This window comes from Lacerta agilis, chromosome 10 (genome assembly GCF_009819535.1).
Source record: "Lacerta agilis isolate rLacAgi1 chromosome 10, rLacAgi1.pri, whole genome shotgun sequence".
NCBI classification, from domain to species: Eukaryota; Metazoa; Chordata; class Lepidosauria; order Squamata; family Lacertidae; genus Lacerta; species Lacerta agilis.
This window is the reverse complement of record NC_046321.1, coordinates 64,700,555-64,715,833: the sequence shown is the minus strand read 5'-3', so window position 1 is coordinate 64,715,833 and position 15,279 is coordinate 64,700,555. Positions and strand designations below refer to the sequence as shown.

General features: G+C 42.4%; 1 protein-coding gene across 3 annotated transcripts in view; it reads right to left on the bottom strand.

Annotated features, from left to right (window-relative positions):
* SLC26A5 (solute carrier family 26 member 5) overlaps nt 1-15,279 on the bottom strand; it is a 38,722-nt gene that overhangs the window by 13,470 nt on the left and 9,973 nt on the right. For 2 of the 3 annotated variants that reach the window (XM_033161842.1, XM_033161843.1), the window contains 10 exons: nt 14,250-14,450; nt 13,170-13,309; nt 11,748-11,858; nt 10,634-10,812; nt 9,732-9,896; nt 5,797-5,949; nt 5,546-5,628; nt 5,306-5,453; nt 4,136-4,249; nt 503-580 (listed from right to left, as the gene is read on the bottom strand). In XM_033161842.1, coding sequence (XP_033017733.1) covers nt 503-580; nt 4,136-4,249; nt 5,306-5,453; nt 5,546-5,628; nt 5,797-5,949; nt 9,732-9,896; nt 10,634-10,812; nt 11,748-11,858; nt 13,170-13,309; nt 14,250-14,404 — 1,326 coding nt within the window. In that variant the 5' untranslated portion in view covers nt 14,405-14,450. Of the gene's footprint in view, nt 1-502; nt 581-4,135; nt 4,250-5,305; nt 5,454-5,545; nt 5,629-5,796; nt 5,950-9,731; nt 9,897-10,633; nt 10,813-11,747; nt 11,859-13,169; nt 13,310-14,249; nt 14,451-15,279 lie in introns of those variants that run through there. The other variant, XM_033161844.1, reaches the window with a different exon arrangement.

Sequence of the window (15,279 nt, the reverse complement as noted above, 5' to 3'; positions counted from 1 at the left end):
AGGACCCAAACAATGAGGTTCCCACTTATAATTGGCTAATAGTTCTGTCCCACCGTGGTTGAAAGTATAAAAGGTGACAAAGTAACACGTATAAAGTGCTGGATTAGGATTACAAAACTCAAGTCTTCATTGCTAAAGCATATTTAATTTCTTGCATGCTTACAGGTATGGAAACCAAAGACAGGACAAATTAAAAGAGCTACTGTTAGTGACCCAGAGCGAAATGAGACTCACACAGCCATTCAGACCAGAAAGCCTTCCCTCCAATTGCAGATATTCAGGAAGGACGTTAGAAAAAGCTGGTGCACAGTAATCACTAATGCCATTAAATTACCCTGCAATTCAACCAATTCTTGACCTTACTGTTGCGGCACAGAACATTCTATCTTTTTACAGCTCTAAACGTTACAGATTGTGCAACGCTTTAACAAAAGTGATTTTACTGCTGCTTATATGCCAATTTAGACTGGAATGAAAACATATATATTTAAGAGACTGTTACCTGTGGCAGTGGTTCAAACAGATAACCAATGGCAACAATGACCAGGAAAACCATGATTGAGGACAGAGTACCAGCAACCTGGGGGGGGGGGGAGGACACAAGAGACATTTTTGAAGAATCCCATATATAGTTTCAAAGGTTTTTAAAGGCACTGCCAACCCCAAATATTCCTCCCATTTCTTTTTCTATATACTTGTATGTCTGATTGAGTCTGCTTAAGCAAGCACTCTGATGCCCTAAGGAATAACACTCACAAGAAGAGGCATCAACTAAATTTACATACATCACATGTTGCATACAGAGTAGCAAATACAGAGTATGTGGACTTGGACAGAATTGGGGGAGGCAGGGAGATATAGCTACAGATCCCTGCTCACTAGATGGCCTTGGGGTAATTCCACTTATTTAGCCGAAGCTGCCCCCCAAAAGTGAGGGGGGAAATGGGAAAGTCCTATCTGGACAGGGACAGTCTAACTACTGCTGTCTATGATCTGGTAACCTCTAAGTTAGATTACTGCAACGTGTTACCTCTGAAGATGGTTCGGAAACTTCAGCTAGTGCAGAATTTGGCAGCTAGGTTGCTCACCGGAGCAAGACAGTTTCAACATATTACACCAATCCTGGTCCGACTGCACTGGCTACCAATTAGTTTCCAGGCCCAATTCAAAGTGCTGGTTTTGACCTATTAAGCCTGGATCGAGGCGGTTCGGGCCTGCTGATTCTTTTAGATTTGTCAGCAGCCTTCGATATGGTCGACCACAATCTTTTAGACCACCGCCTTGCCGACGTGGGGATTCAGGGCACAGTCCGACAATGGCTGCGCTCCTTTATCTCAGGTCGGGGACAGAGAGTGGTGCTAGGGAGGGAGTTGTCGCCGCGACACTCCTTGGTGTGTGGAGTTCCGCAGGGCACAATCCTTTCCCCGATGCTTTTTAATATCTTTATGCGCCCTCTTGCCCAGATTGTCCGGAGTTTCGGGCTGGGCTGTCATCAATATGCTGATGACACCCAGCTTTATCTGTTGATGGACGGCCGCCCTGACCCGGTCCCAGACACACTGGCCAGGTGCTTGGAGGCTGTGGCTGCATGGATGCGTGGGAGCCGGTTGAAGTTAAACCCTTCGAAGACAGAGGTCCTCTGGCTGGGTCGGGACGACATGGGGTTGGGAGGCCAACTCCCATCTCTTGCGGGGGCCCAACTAGTGCCAGCGCCTTGTGTCAAGAGTCTGGGTGTAACCTTTGATGCCTCTCTTTCTATGGAGGCACAGGTTGCAACCACAGCAAAGGTGGCATTTTTCCATCTCCGCCGTATTAAACAGTTGGCCCCCTACCTCTCTCGCCCTGATCTGGCCACAGTGATCCATGCGACGGTCACCTCCAGACTTGATTATTGTAACTCGCTCTACGCGGGGCTGCCCCTAAAACTGACCCAGAAACTCCAGCGGGTGCAGAATGCCGCGGCGAGGCTCCTTACCGGGTCTTTGCCGCGGGACCACATTCATCCAGTGCTTTACCAGCTGCACTGGCTCCCGGTGGAGTACAGGATCAGGTTTAAGGTGCTGGTTTTGACCTTTAAAGCCCTATGCGGTTTAGGACCCTCGTATTTAAGGGACCGCCTCTCCTGGTATGTCCCATGTAGGACCTTAAGGTCCTCAAATAATAATCTTTTGGAGGTCCCGAGCAACAAAGACGTTAGGTTGGCCTCAACTAGGGCCAGGGCCTTCTCAATATTGGCCCCGACTTGGTGGAACAGCCTATCACAAGAGACCAGGGCCCTGCGGGATTTGGCATCTTTCCGCAGGGCCTGCAAGACGGAGCTGTTCCACCTGGCCTTTGGGTTGGTTTCTGTTTAATATTTATGCTTCATCTTTTATTGGTGGGATATTTTGAAATTGAGACCTGCAGTTTTAATTGAATTTTTAAATTTGTATTTTAATCTGTTATTTTAAATTGATCGTTTTTATGTTTTCTTGCTGTGATTTTAATTGATGTTAGCCGCCCTGAGCCCGGTTTTCTGGCTGGGAAGGGCGGGGTATAAATAAAATTATTATTATTATTATTATTATTATTATTATTATTATTATTATTATTATTATTATTATTAAACAGCTCAGGACCACAATAACTCCAGGACCACCTCTCTCCATATGAACTGACCCGGACCCTGAGATCATCCTGTGTGGCCCTTCTTCGTGTACCTTCTACGTGTGAAGTTCGGAGGGTGGCAACACGAGAAAAGGTATCTTCCGCAGTGGGTCCCTGTTTGTACTTATACACATGCTCTGCCAAGGGAGGTGCAGCTGGCGCCTTCATTAAACACCTTTAGTTGGCAGGCAAAAACGTTCCTTTTCAACCAGGCCTTTGGCTGATTGACAACCCTTTTAATGTGTTGTGGGAAGGGAGATTATTGGTTTGATTTTATTATGTATTTTGTGGTTTTTATATTGTAATGTTGTGAACCACCCTGAGATCTGTGGATGAAGGGTGGTATACGAATCACCACCACCATAATAATCACCACCACCTCCTGCAGTGTTAGAAACGGAGATATGAAACCTAGGAGCTAAATGGCACCCTAAGCCTAGGTTACGGGCACAACAACGGAATGTCTAGGTGAGCTTTTTTATAACAAGAATACAAAGCTGAAAATGAACTGCAGCTAAAATCTTATGTTCATTTTTCACATGGTCTAGTCCTCATCTGAAGACTGCAAAAAACCAAGCCATACTTCCGCTGACTGTCCCCTTAATATTCTTATGAGGGTCCCTTCTCCAGTATTCAGAAAGTGGCTGGAAGTGGGGAGGCAGAAAAAAGTCCTCCTTTCCTTCCAGAAAGTGGCAATTTTCTTTTTTTTTCCTTTTTTAATAAGAATTTATTAAATTTTAACAATAAAAAACACACAAAATACAACAAACACTACAAAAAAACTTACAAACAAACATTTAACTATCCTTATCCTCTTTAAAAGCATTATTTTAGGGCCTCCTCACGTCCTCTCTTCTGCGTTCATTTCTAATCTTCTTTAGTAACTTTATGACATTGTAAAATCTTCTTTCTCACAACTAATCTTAATCTTTACAAATCATAATCATCATATACCTAAAATCTTGTTCCTAATAAAGTAAACATTACACAACTCTAACTTCTTATATCCTATCTTAACTTAACTTCACCTTACTGTAGCCTTAAATATCCTCTGATTCCAATTTCAAATGTTTATCTATTCACATCATGTCAAATAATTTTTAAATTTCTTTCATTTCTCTTACACCGTTTTCCCCCCTCTGGTTTCGGAGTTTCATGGTCAGCTATTTTTATTTCCCCTTTAAATAATCTTTCTTCACCCCATACCTTTCCCGACCATTCTAACCCTTCCCTTTTTTCTTCCCATCCCCCACAGATCTCCCCCCAAAAGTCCTCTCTTTCCAGCTCGTGCGTTTTCTTTTGTTATTTTCATCATGCCCAGTTCTGGACTTAACACAGAAAGTGGCAATTTTCATCTGAAATCTTAGGCGCAGTACTAGAGCTCAGAAACTGCTCGCATTCATGAAATTCCCTGTTGCAAAATGTGCCAAGAATGGGAGTTTCGAACGCTGCCCTGCAGGAAGGACAGGCAAAACCTAAATACACATACCTGAGTCTTTCCACCAGTGCCCTCCTGGACAAGACTCCGGGACATTGAGCAAGTAATAGCAAAGGTCTGGAAAAAGGATCCTGCAGAATTACATATGCCTAATGCAATGAGTTCCTGTCAACACAGAAAAAGCAGGAGAACAAAAGTAGTAAGAACATAAGATGCGCCTGCTGGATCAGGCCAATGGCCCTTCTAGTCCAGCATCCTGTTCTCTCTCTTACTCTCTCTTTCCAGCAATAGTCCTGCTGAGCCTTGCCATAGATAACATACCAAAGATGGTACTTATACACATGACTATTATCTCCTAAATAAGAAATTGCTTTGCAACTAATTGGGGAAGGAGAACTGAATAAAGATAATTTAAGCACTGAATTTAAAAAAAATGGAAAGCAATGTTCTTAAAGTCCATAAGCACAAAACCAAAACTTCAAAACCTTTGTAAACCTGAAGTGGCCTGCACCAAACTTGCAAGGAAGGATCCTTTGTTATTACAGTCAAACCTTGGTTCCTGAACACCTCTGTTATCATAATCATAATAATTTATTATTTATACCCTGCCATATGGCTGGGTTTCCCCAGCCGCTCTGGGCGGCTTCCAGCAAAATATTAAAATACCATAATTCATCAAATATTAAAAGCTTCCCTAAACAGGGCTGAACAGGCTGTATATTTCGGCTCCCGAACGCCCCAAACCCAGAATTAAATGCTATGGTTTTCAAACGATTTCCGGAAGCCGAACATGCTACATGGCTTCCGTTTTGAGTTTCCCTATTGTGTTGAGGCTTCTGCTTTCAGTTTTCGGTTGTCAAACATTTTGGAAGTCAAACGGTCTTCCGGAATGGATTATGTTTGACAACCAAGGTTTGACTGTATTAGATTGACTGGTTAGGCAGCATGTGTACTGAAAGCAAATCTTTCTAATGGAAGAATCTTCTCTTGCCAACTCATAGGACTTCTTCAATTAGGATATGAGGTCAGTGCATATTTAATGATTCCAACCTAACCATGGTTAGCAGGTCAGGAATGTTACATCTTCACTGGGCCCTGGAAGTGTAGGGAGGCTATTTTTTAGATAAGTGTGTCTTCAGCAACTAGCTTTTGGAAAGATTTCCCACCAATTTCAACAGATAGTCAACAGATAGTGAAAGACATATATTACATTCAAATTACCTGATTTCCATCAACTTTATAGCCATGCTTGAGAGCAAAGATTTTGGCCATGGAGATTGTCATGGAAAATCCTACAAGTGCTATGGCTATTGCATCCACAAATACCGCTGGGATGAGGCTGATATCTGGTACTTGTGGAGGACGTAATCTGCAAGAAATTAAAGGGAAAAACTATTATCTACTGGCTGTATTATTAAACTACAGAGAGCTAAGAAGATATGTTTAATTCTGCATCCCTACCCTTTGGGGATATGGCCAACAACATCTACTCCATAAGTCTTTGAGAGATTCATTCCAGCTGAAGCTCCAGTACCAATTACCACCTTTAAAAAGAACACACATGAAACAAGAGGCAACTTGGTTACAATAAGAAAACTTGGAAGCTAATCCAAGAGGGAGTTCAGTCTAAAGTTTTGTCTGCACAGTGAAGGACACTCCAAACCATGCTTAGGAGGACATACTTAAGACAGCCCTTCTTATCCCTCACTTACTACAATGATCTCCATAGGGATAGGAACTGGAAGTTTCTTCTTAAAGCGGTCGTTGATTTCTTTACCACTCAGCAACAAAACCATGCAAATTAGTCCAACAACCAAAGCTGCTATGTTGGTTTTTGTGATGTTTTCAAACACAGCAATTAAACTCTGCAAGACAACAAAATGTGGAATGTTATTCATAAGTGATATAGTCAAAGGAGAAGCAGATGTGAATGTTTATGTGGAAATGTGATGTTCGATGCAGAATGTAGCACGCTGAGAACCTCAAATTTCTCTTTTCATGTTTCTATCCCTTATGGGTGTTAAAATTGGCTTGAAAGAAAGTAGACAAGCTTCATGAAATCTTTGAGGCAAAGAGGACTAAGTGGGATTTTCAATGGTAGTGGTAGTGGAGGCTATGTGGAAAGATAAAATACATCAGTTTTTCTCAATCTGTATAATTTATTCAAATCACAGAATTTATTCAGCTCAGAGAACTCAGCTTTCTTTGATAATGACTTTTAAATTCCTCACACTGAAGTGCACATGATCCTTTTATCTCTTAAGTTCCAAATGGATAGCAATACTTAAGACAAAACCTACTACACCAACTTAAGAACTTGCATCTGTGCAAACACATACCAACGCTGGAAATAATGATTTCAAACCTTTCCCAGCAAATCAAATCTGTTTAAAATTACATAAACTGATCTACAGGCAAGGAGCTGCCAACAGGCCTTCAGGGTTACCATAGGAATGAAATTCAGTGATGATTAATCAGCAGTGATCTTTCCTAGAAGTTGGCAAGGGGGCTGCAGGAGAAATGCATGCAGAGCATGATGTATTAAATAGAAGAAGAAGAGTTTGGATTTGATATCCCGCTTTTCACTACCCGAAGGAGTCTCAAGGCGGCTAACATTCTCCTTTCCCTTCCTCCCCCACAACAAACACTCTGTGAGGTGAGCGGGGCTGAGAGACTTCAGAGAAGTGTGACTAGCCCAAGGTCACCCAGCAGCTGCATGTGGAGGAGCGGAGACGCGAACCCGGTTCCCCAGATTACAAGTCTACCGCTCTTAACCACTACACCATACTGGCTCAATCTCAACATTGCTCAATCACAACATTCCTGGGCAAAGGTTTTGGTTGCTTCTCTTCAGTATTTCAGATTTTAACTTTAAAAAAAAAAATCCTAACCACAAGACATAAATAAGTGACAAATGCAAACATCAAAACAAATTACCCAAATCCTAAAATGTATCAAGAATGTTAAAACCATCAACACAATGAAGTTTTGCTTAACCATGTTTTACTACTGTCACATAAATATGGATGGCATTTTGCCAATTTGACCAGCACTTATGGCCTTCAAGAAATATATTTCACACAGCCTAAGAAATGCTAAAGCAAAAGTTGCATAGAGTTGGGATATCCTAAATAAATCCCTGTCTGCAAATACAGTTGTTGAAAGGAAATCAGGTTAGTCTGATATCACCCATGTAAGGCAGCTGAAGGATACCACTAGATTCCTAGTAAAGGCTTTTCTACGTGACCATTTGCTTAAATCGGTTTATTTTTTTCCACTGCTATTCTTCAGTGACCCAAACTGTGTTGGACACATGTATTCCTCATTCTGTTTTAAAATCTTATTTTGCTACTGGTATCTTAGTTCTTGGATAGTAACTTACAGAAAAGCCATATGATTGCTTCACTTTGACTGTTCTCCAATATCAAGAAATCTGTTCTGGGGAATTGGTTTGCATTTGCTTATTCTGACAAATCTTGGTAGCTCTTCCTCCGTCATTTACACTGTTGTAATCCAATAATTAAAGAGACCCAAGTAAGCTGCTATGTCTACTGGAAAAAATCCAGATTCAAACCTTAGCAAAAACACCAAAGGCATGTCCCTTGAGCCATCTATATGATTTGTAGAACTTTGTTTGGGGGTGGGGGAGGAAATCACTTCAGAAGATACATAGGAATGTAGGGATTTTATGGAAGTAGATTTGCAGTGCTTTGCTTGCCAACTGATTAATTAAGTGGATTTTCATCTGAAGGGCACTATCACACAGCATAACAATGATCTCTGAGATTCTGAGCACCATGAAGAATTATCAGACAAGGTCCAATCTATATTTCTGGTGGCTATCAGAAAATTGGCAGGTGAGGAGGAAGAACAGAGGACTCTCCCTTGTACAAAGTCAAACCATTGGTCCATCTAGCTCAGTACTGTCTACATTGGTTGGCAGCAGCTCTGCAAGTTTTCGGACAGAGTTATTTTCCAGCCTTAACTGGAGATGCTGGGGATTGAACCTAGGAATGCAAAGCAGATGTTCTACTACTGAGCTATGGTCCTTCTCAAGGTTCAGCATTGTCTGCAATTTCTTCTACGCCCCCCCCCCCCAATAAGCTGGGAATCTTGGTCAGGAGCAAAAGAGCTGCAGGCAGAGTTTGAAACTCCCATTGTTCTAGGTGCATTATGCAACAGGGAATTACATTAGTGTGAGCTGTTTCTGAGTTCTGTACTGCGCCTAAGATTTCAGATTAAAACTGCAGAGTGGAAGGAAAGGAGGAACTTCCAGCTACTCTATGAAGATTGGAGAAGAGACCCTCTTAAGAATATTAGGGGGGTGGGCAGGGGAAGGACTAGAACATGTGAAAAATGAACATAATATTTTAGCTGCAGTTCATTCATTTTCAGCTTTCTATTCTTGTTATAAAAAAGTGCCTAGACATTCCATTGTTGTGCCCATAATTTAGGCTTAAGGTGCCATTTAGCTCCTAGCTTTCATATCTCAGTTTCTAACACTGACTGCACGGATTTTATGGAACAGATTATATACACATACCTAGAATCATAGAATCATAGAGTTGGAAGAGACCACAAGGGCCATCCAGTCCAACCCCCTGCCAAGCAGGAAACACCATCAAAGCATTCCTGACAGATGGCTGTCAAGCCTCTGCTTAAAGACCTCCAAAGAAGGAGACTCCACCACACTCCTTGGTAGCAAATTCCACTGCCGAACAGCTCTCACTGTCAGGAAGTTCTTCCTAATGTTTAGGTGGAATCTTCTTTCTTGTAGTTTGAATCCATTGCCCCGTGTCCGCTTCTCTGGAGCAGCAGAAAACAACCTTTCACCCTCCTCTTGCCTCTTTTCAGCTGCAGTGTAAAAGGTGGTAATTTGGGCTCGTATGCTGCCAACAAAAGGTATACTGGCCTTGACACTAATGTAGTTTCCTATAATATAAGCTATATATGAGACCTATCAATGTCAGCTCAGTAATTGGCCACAAATAATATCTGACTTCTTCATAGTCTGCAATGGTATGCTAAAATTAAAATTGCCTTGTTGGAGCAGACCAATGCCAGGAGGGACCAGACAGATGCCCTTGAAGATTTATTTATTTGAAGGTGTATCATTTGCTTTTCAACTCAAATGCCTTCTGAAAGCAGAGAACAGTATGAAAAACCATCTGGTACTTAGATGTGTACCGCCACTGAACACTGAGGTTCCATATAGCTGTCATATTAAATAGCCACTGATCAATCAATTCTCTGCCCACTCTACTTTTAAAGCCATCTATGCTAGTGGCCATTACAAAGAAAAGGAAGCAAAAGCAGAAGGCTATATGTTTATAACTGACATAAGTATTTCAAAGGACTGAAAAATCTGTCTTTCTTTAGGTTGTGTCTACACTACACTCTATAATCTTAGACTGGTTAAATCATCATTGCTCCCTCACTTCTAGGTGCCTGAAGGATCTCAAAGGGAAGTTTCTGAGGAACCTCACAAAATGAAAAGATTCCCTGGCAAAACCCATTTGTGATCATTTGAAAGCTGGTTAATATTTCTTTGTGGATATGGACAGTGAATCTAGAGACCTTATAACCCCAACTTTAAACACTAAGGAATGGTCCCTTTGTGGTTTAACATCCAGATATAGTTACTTACATAAAGAAAGGAGAGGGGTCCACTGAACCTTTTAGTCTTAATTCCAAGCAGATACTTTAATTGGGATGTAAAGACGTGAACAGCCGCAGCAGTGGTGAATCCCCGGACCAGGGGCTCCGTAAGATAAATAGCTACAAATCCAAATCGTAGGAGTCCTAAACACAGCTAGTGAAAAGAGAGAAGAGCCATGTTTAAGGAATCATCATTTAAAAGCCAGCACAGGACAGAGTCATAGAGAAGCCAAGTTCAGCACACTGGATCAAGAGCAAAGCCACCTCTTGCAACCATGCAGGCCTCCCCCTACACCTCCCAGCCCAAAGTGTTGAAGCATGTCAAGACTGCCAGGTCTAATACCTGTGTGATTTGCATGTTCTGGTGGGTTGCACAGTGTGTGGTTATAGAAGTGGCAAGCATAAACAGCAGAAGTCTCAGGAAAGCAGGAAAAAAATTAGTGACTTTAAGTTGGATGAAGTGATAACAGGACACCTATAACCAAGGTGGCTTGCGAGGATTTCCAGAAGTCATGAGACCTCCTGGGCTCTTCCATACTTCTTTGCCACTCCATGTGACCAATGAAAGCAACACAAGTTAGATGTTTCTTGGAAGAAAATGTTATTTTTAAAGGAGAACAAAGTCTACCTAGTTACTACGTGACCTGGTTACCTGCCAGTAAGTCTAGAATGGCATACCCTGTTCTCCTCACTCCACACAGCCCAACACGAAAACACAGACTGAAGCTACTTCCCCCAAATGTAGGTTGAAATGATAAATCCCATGCCATTTTTAGATCCTGAATCAGGTGGATGAACCAGGGGCTTACTCAGGAGGAGTTCCGCACAGCAATATTCAAATCTTTTGGGCAGCAATATTCAAATCTGCTCCTGGACCAAGAGTGGCATTACCTGTATGATCCCTGAGAGTAAGGTAACTGCGACAGCTACTTTCACCCTCATGTCATCTCTGGCAATGTTTCCAAGATCTGTGTTATTAGTAGAGTTGGTGTCCATATTAACAAACATTTCATCAGGGGCTTCTCTGACAGCAACTCCGCCAATCATCAGACTGATTACAGCAAAGGTTCCTGCAAGAGTGTGGATGGGGGGGGGGGGAGAGACATGATTATTATTACCAGGGAAGCCTAGCCTACATGTTTTTGCCATATCACATATATTTCAGCTTCTGGAAAGGGAATTTAATCATCGTCCTTATTGCAGTTACACACACACACAAAGTACACAAACCAACACCACTTTATGGACCTGAATTAATATTTCCATCAATGTCCTAGAATCATAGAATTGTAGAGTTGGATGGGACTCTGAGGGCCCATCTAGTCCAAAGCCCTGCAACGCAGGAATTCAAATGTCACTGAGAAGCTTTCATTTACTGAAAATGAGTTGACAAAAACAAGGCAAAATATACTTGCTAATAATAGCAATAGTAATAATAATAATAATAATAATTTATATAGCATTTGAGTATTCAAAGCACCAAACTTACTTGCACTACCCTGGTTCTCATAGAAACTTTGCTGAATTACAAGCCATTAAAAGTGATCACATTTGACACACAATGAAATTAAAATGGCACAAAAGTGAGCTGCCTAAGGATGTACAACAGTGATGGAAAAACTACTGTAGGCTCCCCCAAATATTGTTGGATTCTAGCTCCCATCATCCCTGACCACTGGCCATGTTGGCTGAGGTTGATGTAAGCTGGAATCCAACATCTGGAGGACCTCATCTTTCCCACCATTGCCACAGTTAAGATGGGGCCAAATAAATGTTAAATGTTGGGGCAGCAGTTGATGCATGGAGGTTATGGGACACTTCTGTGCCCTCGTGCTACAGCTGTGACTTTGGCATGATGAATACAAATAGATTTGACTTCAAAACTTGAAGATGGAACAGTAGGCAACACTCCTTTGGGGGTGCATCTAACTGTTTCCGATGCAGAAGTGCATTTTGTTAATCTGATATTTAAAGAAAACAAACATTTGCATGCTAAAATATTTACCTATTGATATGTGTCTGGAAGTTCCAAAAAAAGTGTACAGAAAGACCGGATAAAATGAAGAATATAGGCCAAATACTGGGGGTACTGCTGCCAGTAATGCATAAGCTAATCCTGAGAGAGGGGGAGAGAGAGAGAGAGAGAGAGAGAGAGAGAGAGAGAAGCATTGCTGAAATGAACTCAGATTCAACACTAATTATTCAAATGAAAAAAATGTTCATATACATGCCACATTGATAACAGATACTGTGCCCAGACGATCACAGTGTATAGTCTCCCCTACCCCAATACATCCTTAATCAATAACTAGCAGGACAGTCAATAGTATGAAGAGAAGTGGTAAACCCAAACTGAACCATTAGCCAGCTCCTAGGGCTGCAGCTCCTCTGCCCTGCCCCACTTGCCAATGAGGTAGCAACTGGGGAAGGCAAGCAGACCTCATCAGAGCAGGGGCAGGGGGCCTGAGAGCCTGTACACGCTAGTCCTTAAAATACAACTAGTATATGCATTTATGTAGGAATTGCTCCCGTGAGTCTTCCTAGAACCGGCCAGTCCAAAATTCACTCAGATTTGAATTCACTCTGGGAGAGCAGAAAGAAAAAATGGCAAGAAGAGGGGGAAATATTCTGCAGAAAAAACTGCACATCTGTTGTTCACATTATTACTCAGCTTAATTATTTATTCTGCTTGCTTACATGTACAGTGGTACTTCGGGTTACATACGATTCAGGTTACAGACTCCACTAACCCAGAAATAACGCTTGAGGTTAAGAACTTTGCTTCAGGATAAGAACAAAAATCGTGCTCTGGCGGCGCAGCAGCAGCGGGAGGTCCTATTAGCTAAAGTGGTGCTTCAGGTTAAGAACAGTTTCAGGTTAAGAACGGACCTCCGGAACGAATTAAGTACATAACCAGAGGTACCACTGTACTAAAATAAGGACATAATCTGATGGTGGTATAGAAAAGTCTGTGTGTCATTGGGACTTGCCACATTAAGAGTCACCAAAAATCCTATAAAGGACGGATATTAAACCAATTCAGCAAAATAGCTTCACTAACTACCGCAGGCTGACTATTAAGGCTGACAGGTTTTAATTAGTGTAAATGCAATGCCTCAAATGGTAGTCATTGCAATGACAAAATTGTTGACTTTATTACAGAAACACACAATTTTCCTACAGGAGGACTTTTAAACAAGTTATTTCCATTGTGAAAACTGAGAGGGTTTATTCCCATTAGATGAATGCAACACCTCAGTTGACTGACATATGAGGTGTCCTGCATTATGCATCCCCAGAAGGCATGTGACACCCTCATGAAAAGCGACTGTACAATCAGCTGGAAGCTGACTGTCTCCAAAAGATCTCTCAAGGCTGTTCTGAAGATTCCAAAAAGAAGAAAGTTTAAAAGTTAAATTTCACTAACCTTGAGGAAGCTGCATGACCCCAGTGCTTATTCCTGAGATAATGTCTCCCAGCAAATACTCCTTCACTGGATAGCGGGGGAGCCATGTAAAAATAGGTAAAAAACTACACAGAACAGATTTGGCTTTCTTGGAAGAGCAACTGAAAAATACAAGAGAGAGGGGGGAAGAAAAAGTTGTATCAGCTGAAAGTAACTGGCAAGGTTTACATTTCTTGTGCACGGGCAGAAAATACCTTCATCAAAGGGAATATATCATATCTACTATGTGAGAATGCAGAATGAGTCCTTGTATGTTCTCTACCTTTTATTTCAAAAAACTCTTTGACAGTGGAATGCCAGCACATTAGAAAATTATGTTCTCCCTCTGACATGCTAACTTTCTCCAGAACAGTGTGGGAGGTGACTCGGGGCCTACAGAGGGAAATCTAAAAAATGCTTTCATATGCATTTTCAAATGCAAGGGGTGAGATGGCTAAAAATAGCTTTGTCGTGTATAATGAGATAAGAATCCAATGTCTCTATTCAGACCAGGTCTCTCCCCTTGCTGTTTCCTGTAAGACCAATTGCAGTCGTTAACAGGTGTCAACAGATTTACCTCACCTATCAGCCCCATCCACACCACCCTTCTGAGTAGTACCCCTCCCCACCCTCTCACTACCGGTATATATAAGGGTCTGGTAACTTCTGTTTCAGTGTATCTGAAGAAGTGTGCATGCACACGAAAGCTCATACCAAGAACAAACTTAGTTAGTCTCTAAGGTGCTACTGCCAACCTAGCAGTTCGAAAGCACACAGTGCAAGTAGGTAAATAGGTACTGTTCCGGCGGGAAGGTAAAATGGTGTTTTCGTGCGCTGCTGTGGTCTGCCAGAAGCGGCTTAGTCATGCTGGCCACATGAGACCCGGAAGCTCTACGCCAGCTCCCTCGGCCAATAATGCGAGATGAGCGCCGCAACCCTAGAGTCGTCTGCAACTGGACCCAATAGTCAGGGGTCCCTTTACCTTTACCTAAAGTGCTACTGGAAGGAATTTTTTTATTTTTAATTAATCTACTGACTGCATAAATAGCTAAGATGTCCTACCGACAAGAACGTGCTATCTTCTGAGCAAGAGGCAGAGAGGTCTTCTCCTTCTTGTGCAGTTGCTTTTGTAGAGTCCCTTGGTTATATATGCGCCTTTCCACACAGTATCTCTGGTCCAACACATGGCAAGTTTCATCCTCTGCAGCATGTTCCATAGTACATTTCAGGGAAAGGGAACTGAAGAGTTGCTCCTTGAAGATGCTATCAAAATATAAGCATTTTTTAAAGGATAATTTAAAGAAGTGTTCCCTTCTGCGCAAGATAATAACAGAGTACTTTCATATGAAGAAAGGAGGAGACACAAACCTACTCATGGGCCCTCTCTGTGAGAGAGAGCCAGGAGAGGGAGGGAGCACACATCTACTCTTGCTTCAGCTGGACTCTTCCCTCTCCTGAGGCCTTACAAGCCAGAGAGAGAGAGAGAGAGAGAGAGAGAGAGAGAGAGAGACTGAAGAACTAGGAGACCGAAGAACTAGGAGACTGAAGGAGGAGGAAGGACACTGCCATCACCACACACCTGTCTCTTCTTTCCACATGGGCCATGGAAAAACAACTGTTCTGTGAGAGAGAACCCAGGAGTGTGGGTGACACCACAAAGTCACCATCACACACTGGTTTACGGTTCAACCAGAATGTCCTCCTTGAAAGACCTACATTGGCTCCCAGTACATTTCCGAGCACAATTCAAAATGTTGGTGCTGACCTTTAAAGCTCTAAATGGCTTCGGTCCTGTATGCCTGAAGGAGCGTCTCCACCCCCATCGATCTACCCGGACACTGAGGTCCAGCACCGAGGGCCTTCTGGCAGTTCCCTCACTGCGAGAAGCCAAGTTACAGGGAACCAGGCAGAGGGCCTTCTCGGTAGTGGCACCTGCCCTCCCACCAGATGTCAAAGAGAAAAACAACTACCAGACCTTTAGAAGACATCTGAAGGCAGCCCTGTTTAGGGAAGCTTTTAATGTTTGATTGATTATTGTATTTTTATGTTTTGCTGGAAGCCGCCCAGAGTGGCTGGGGAAGCCCAGCCAGAT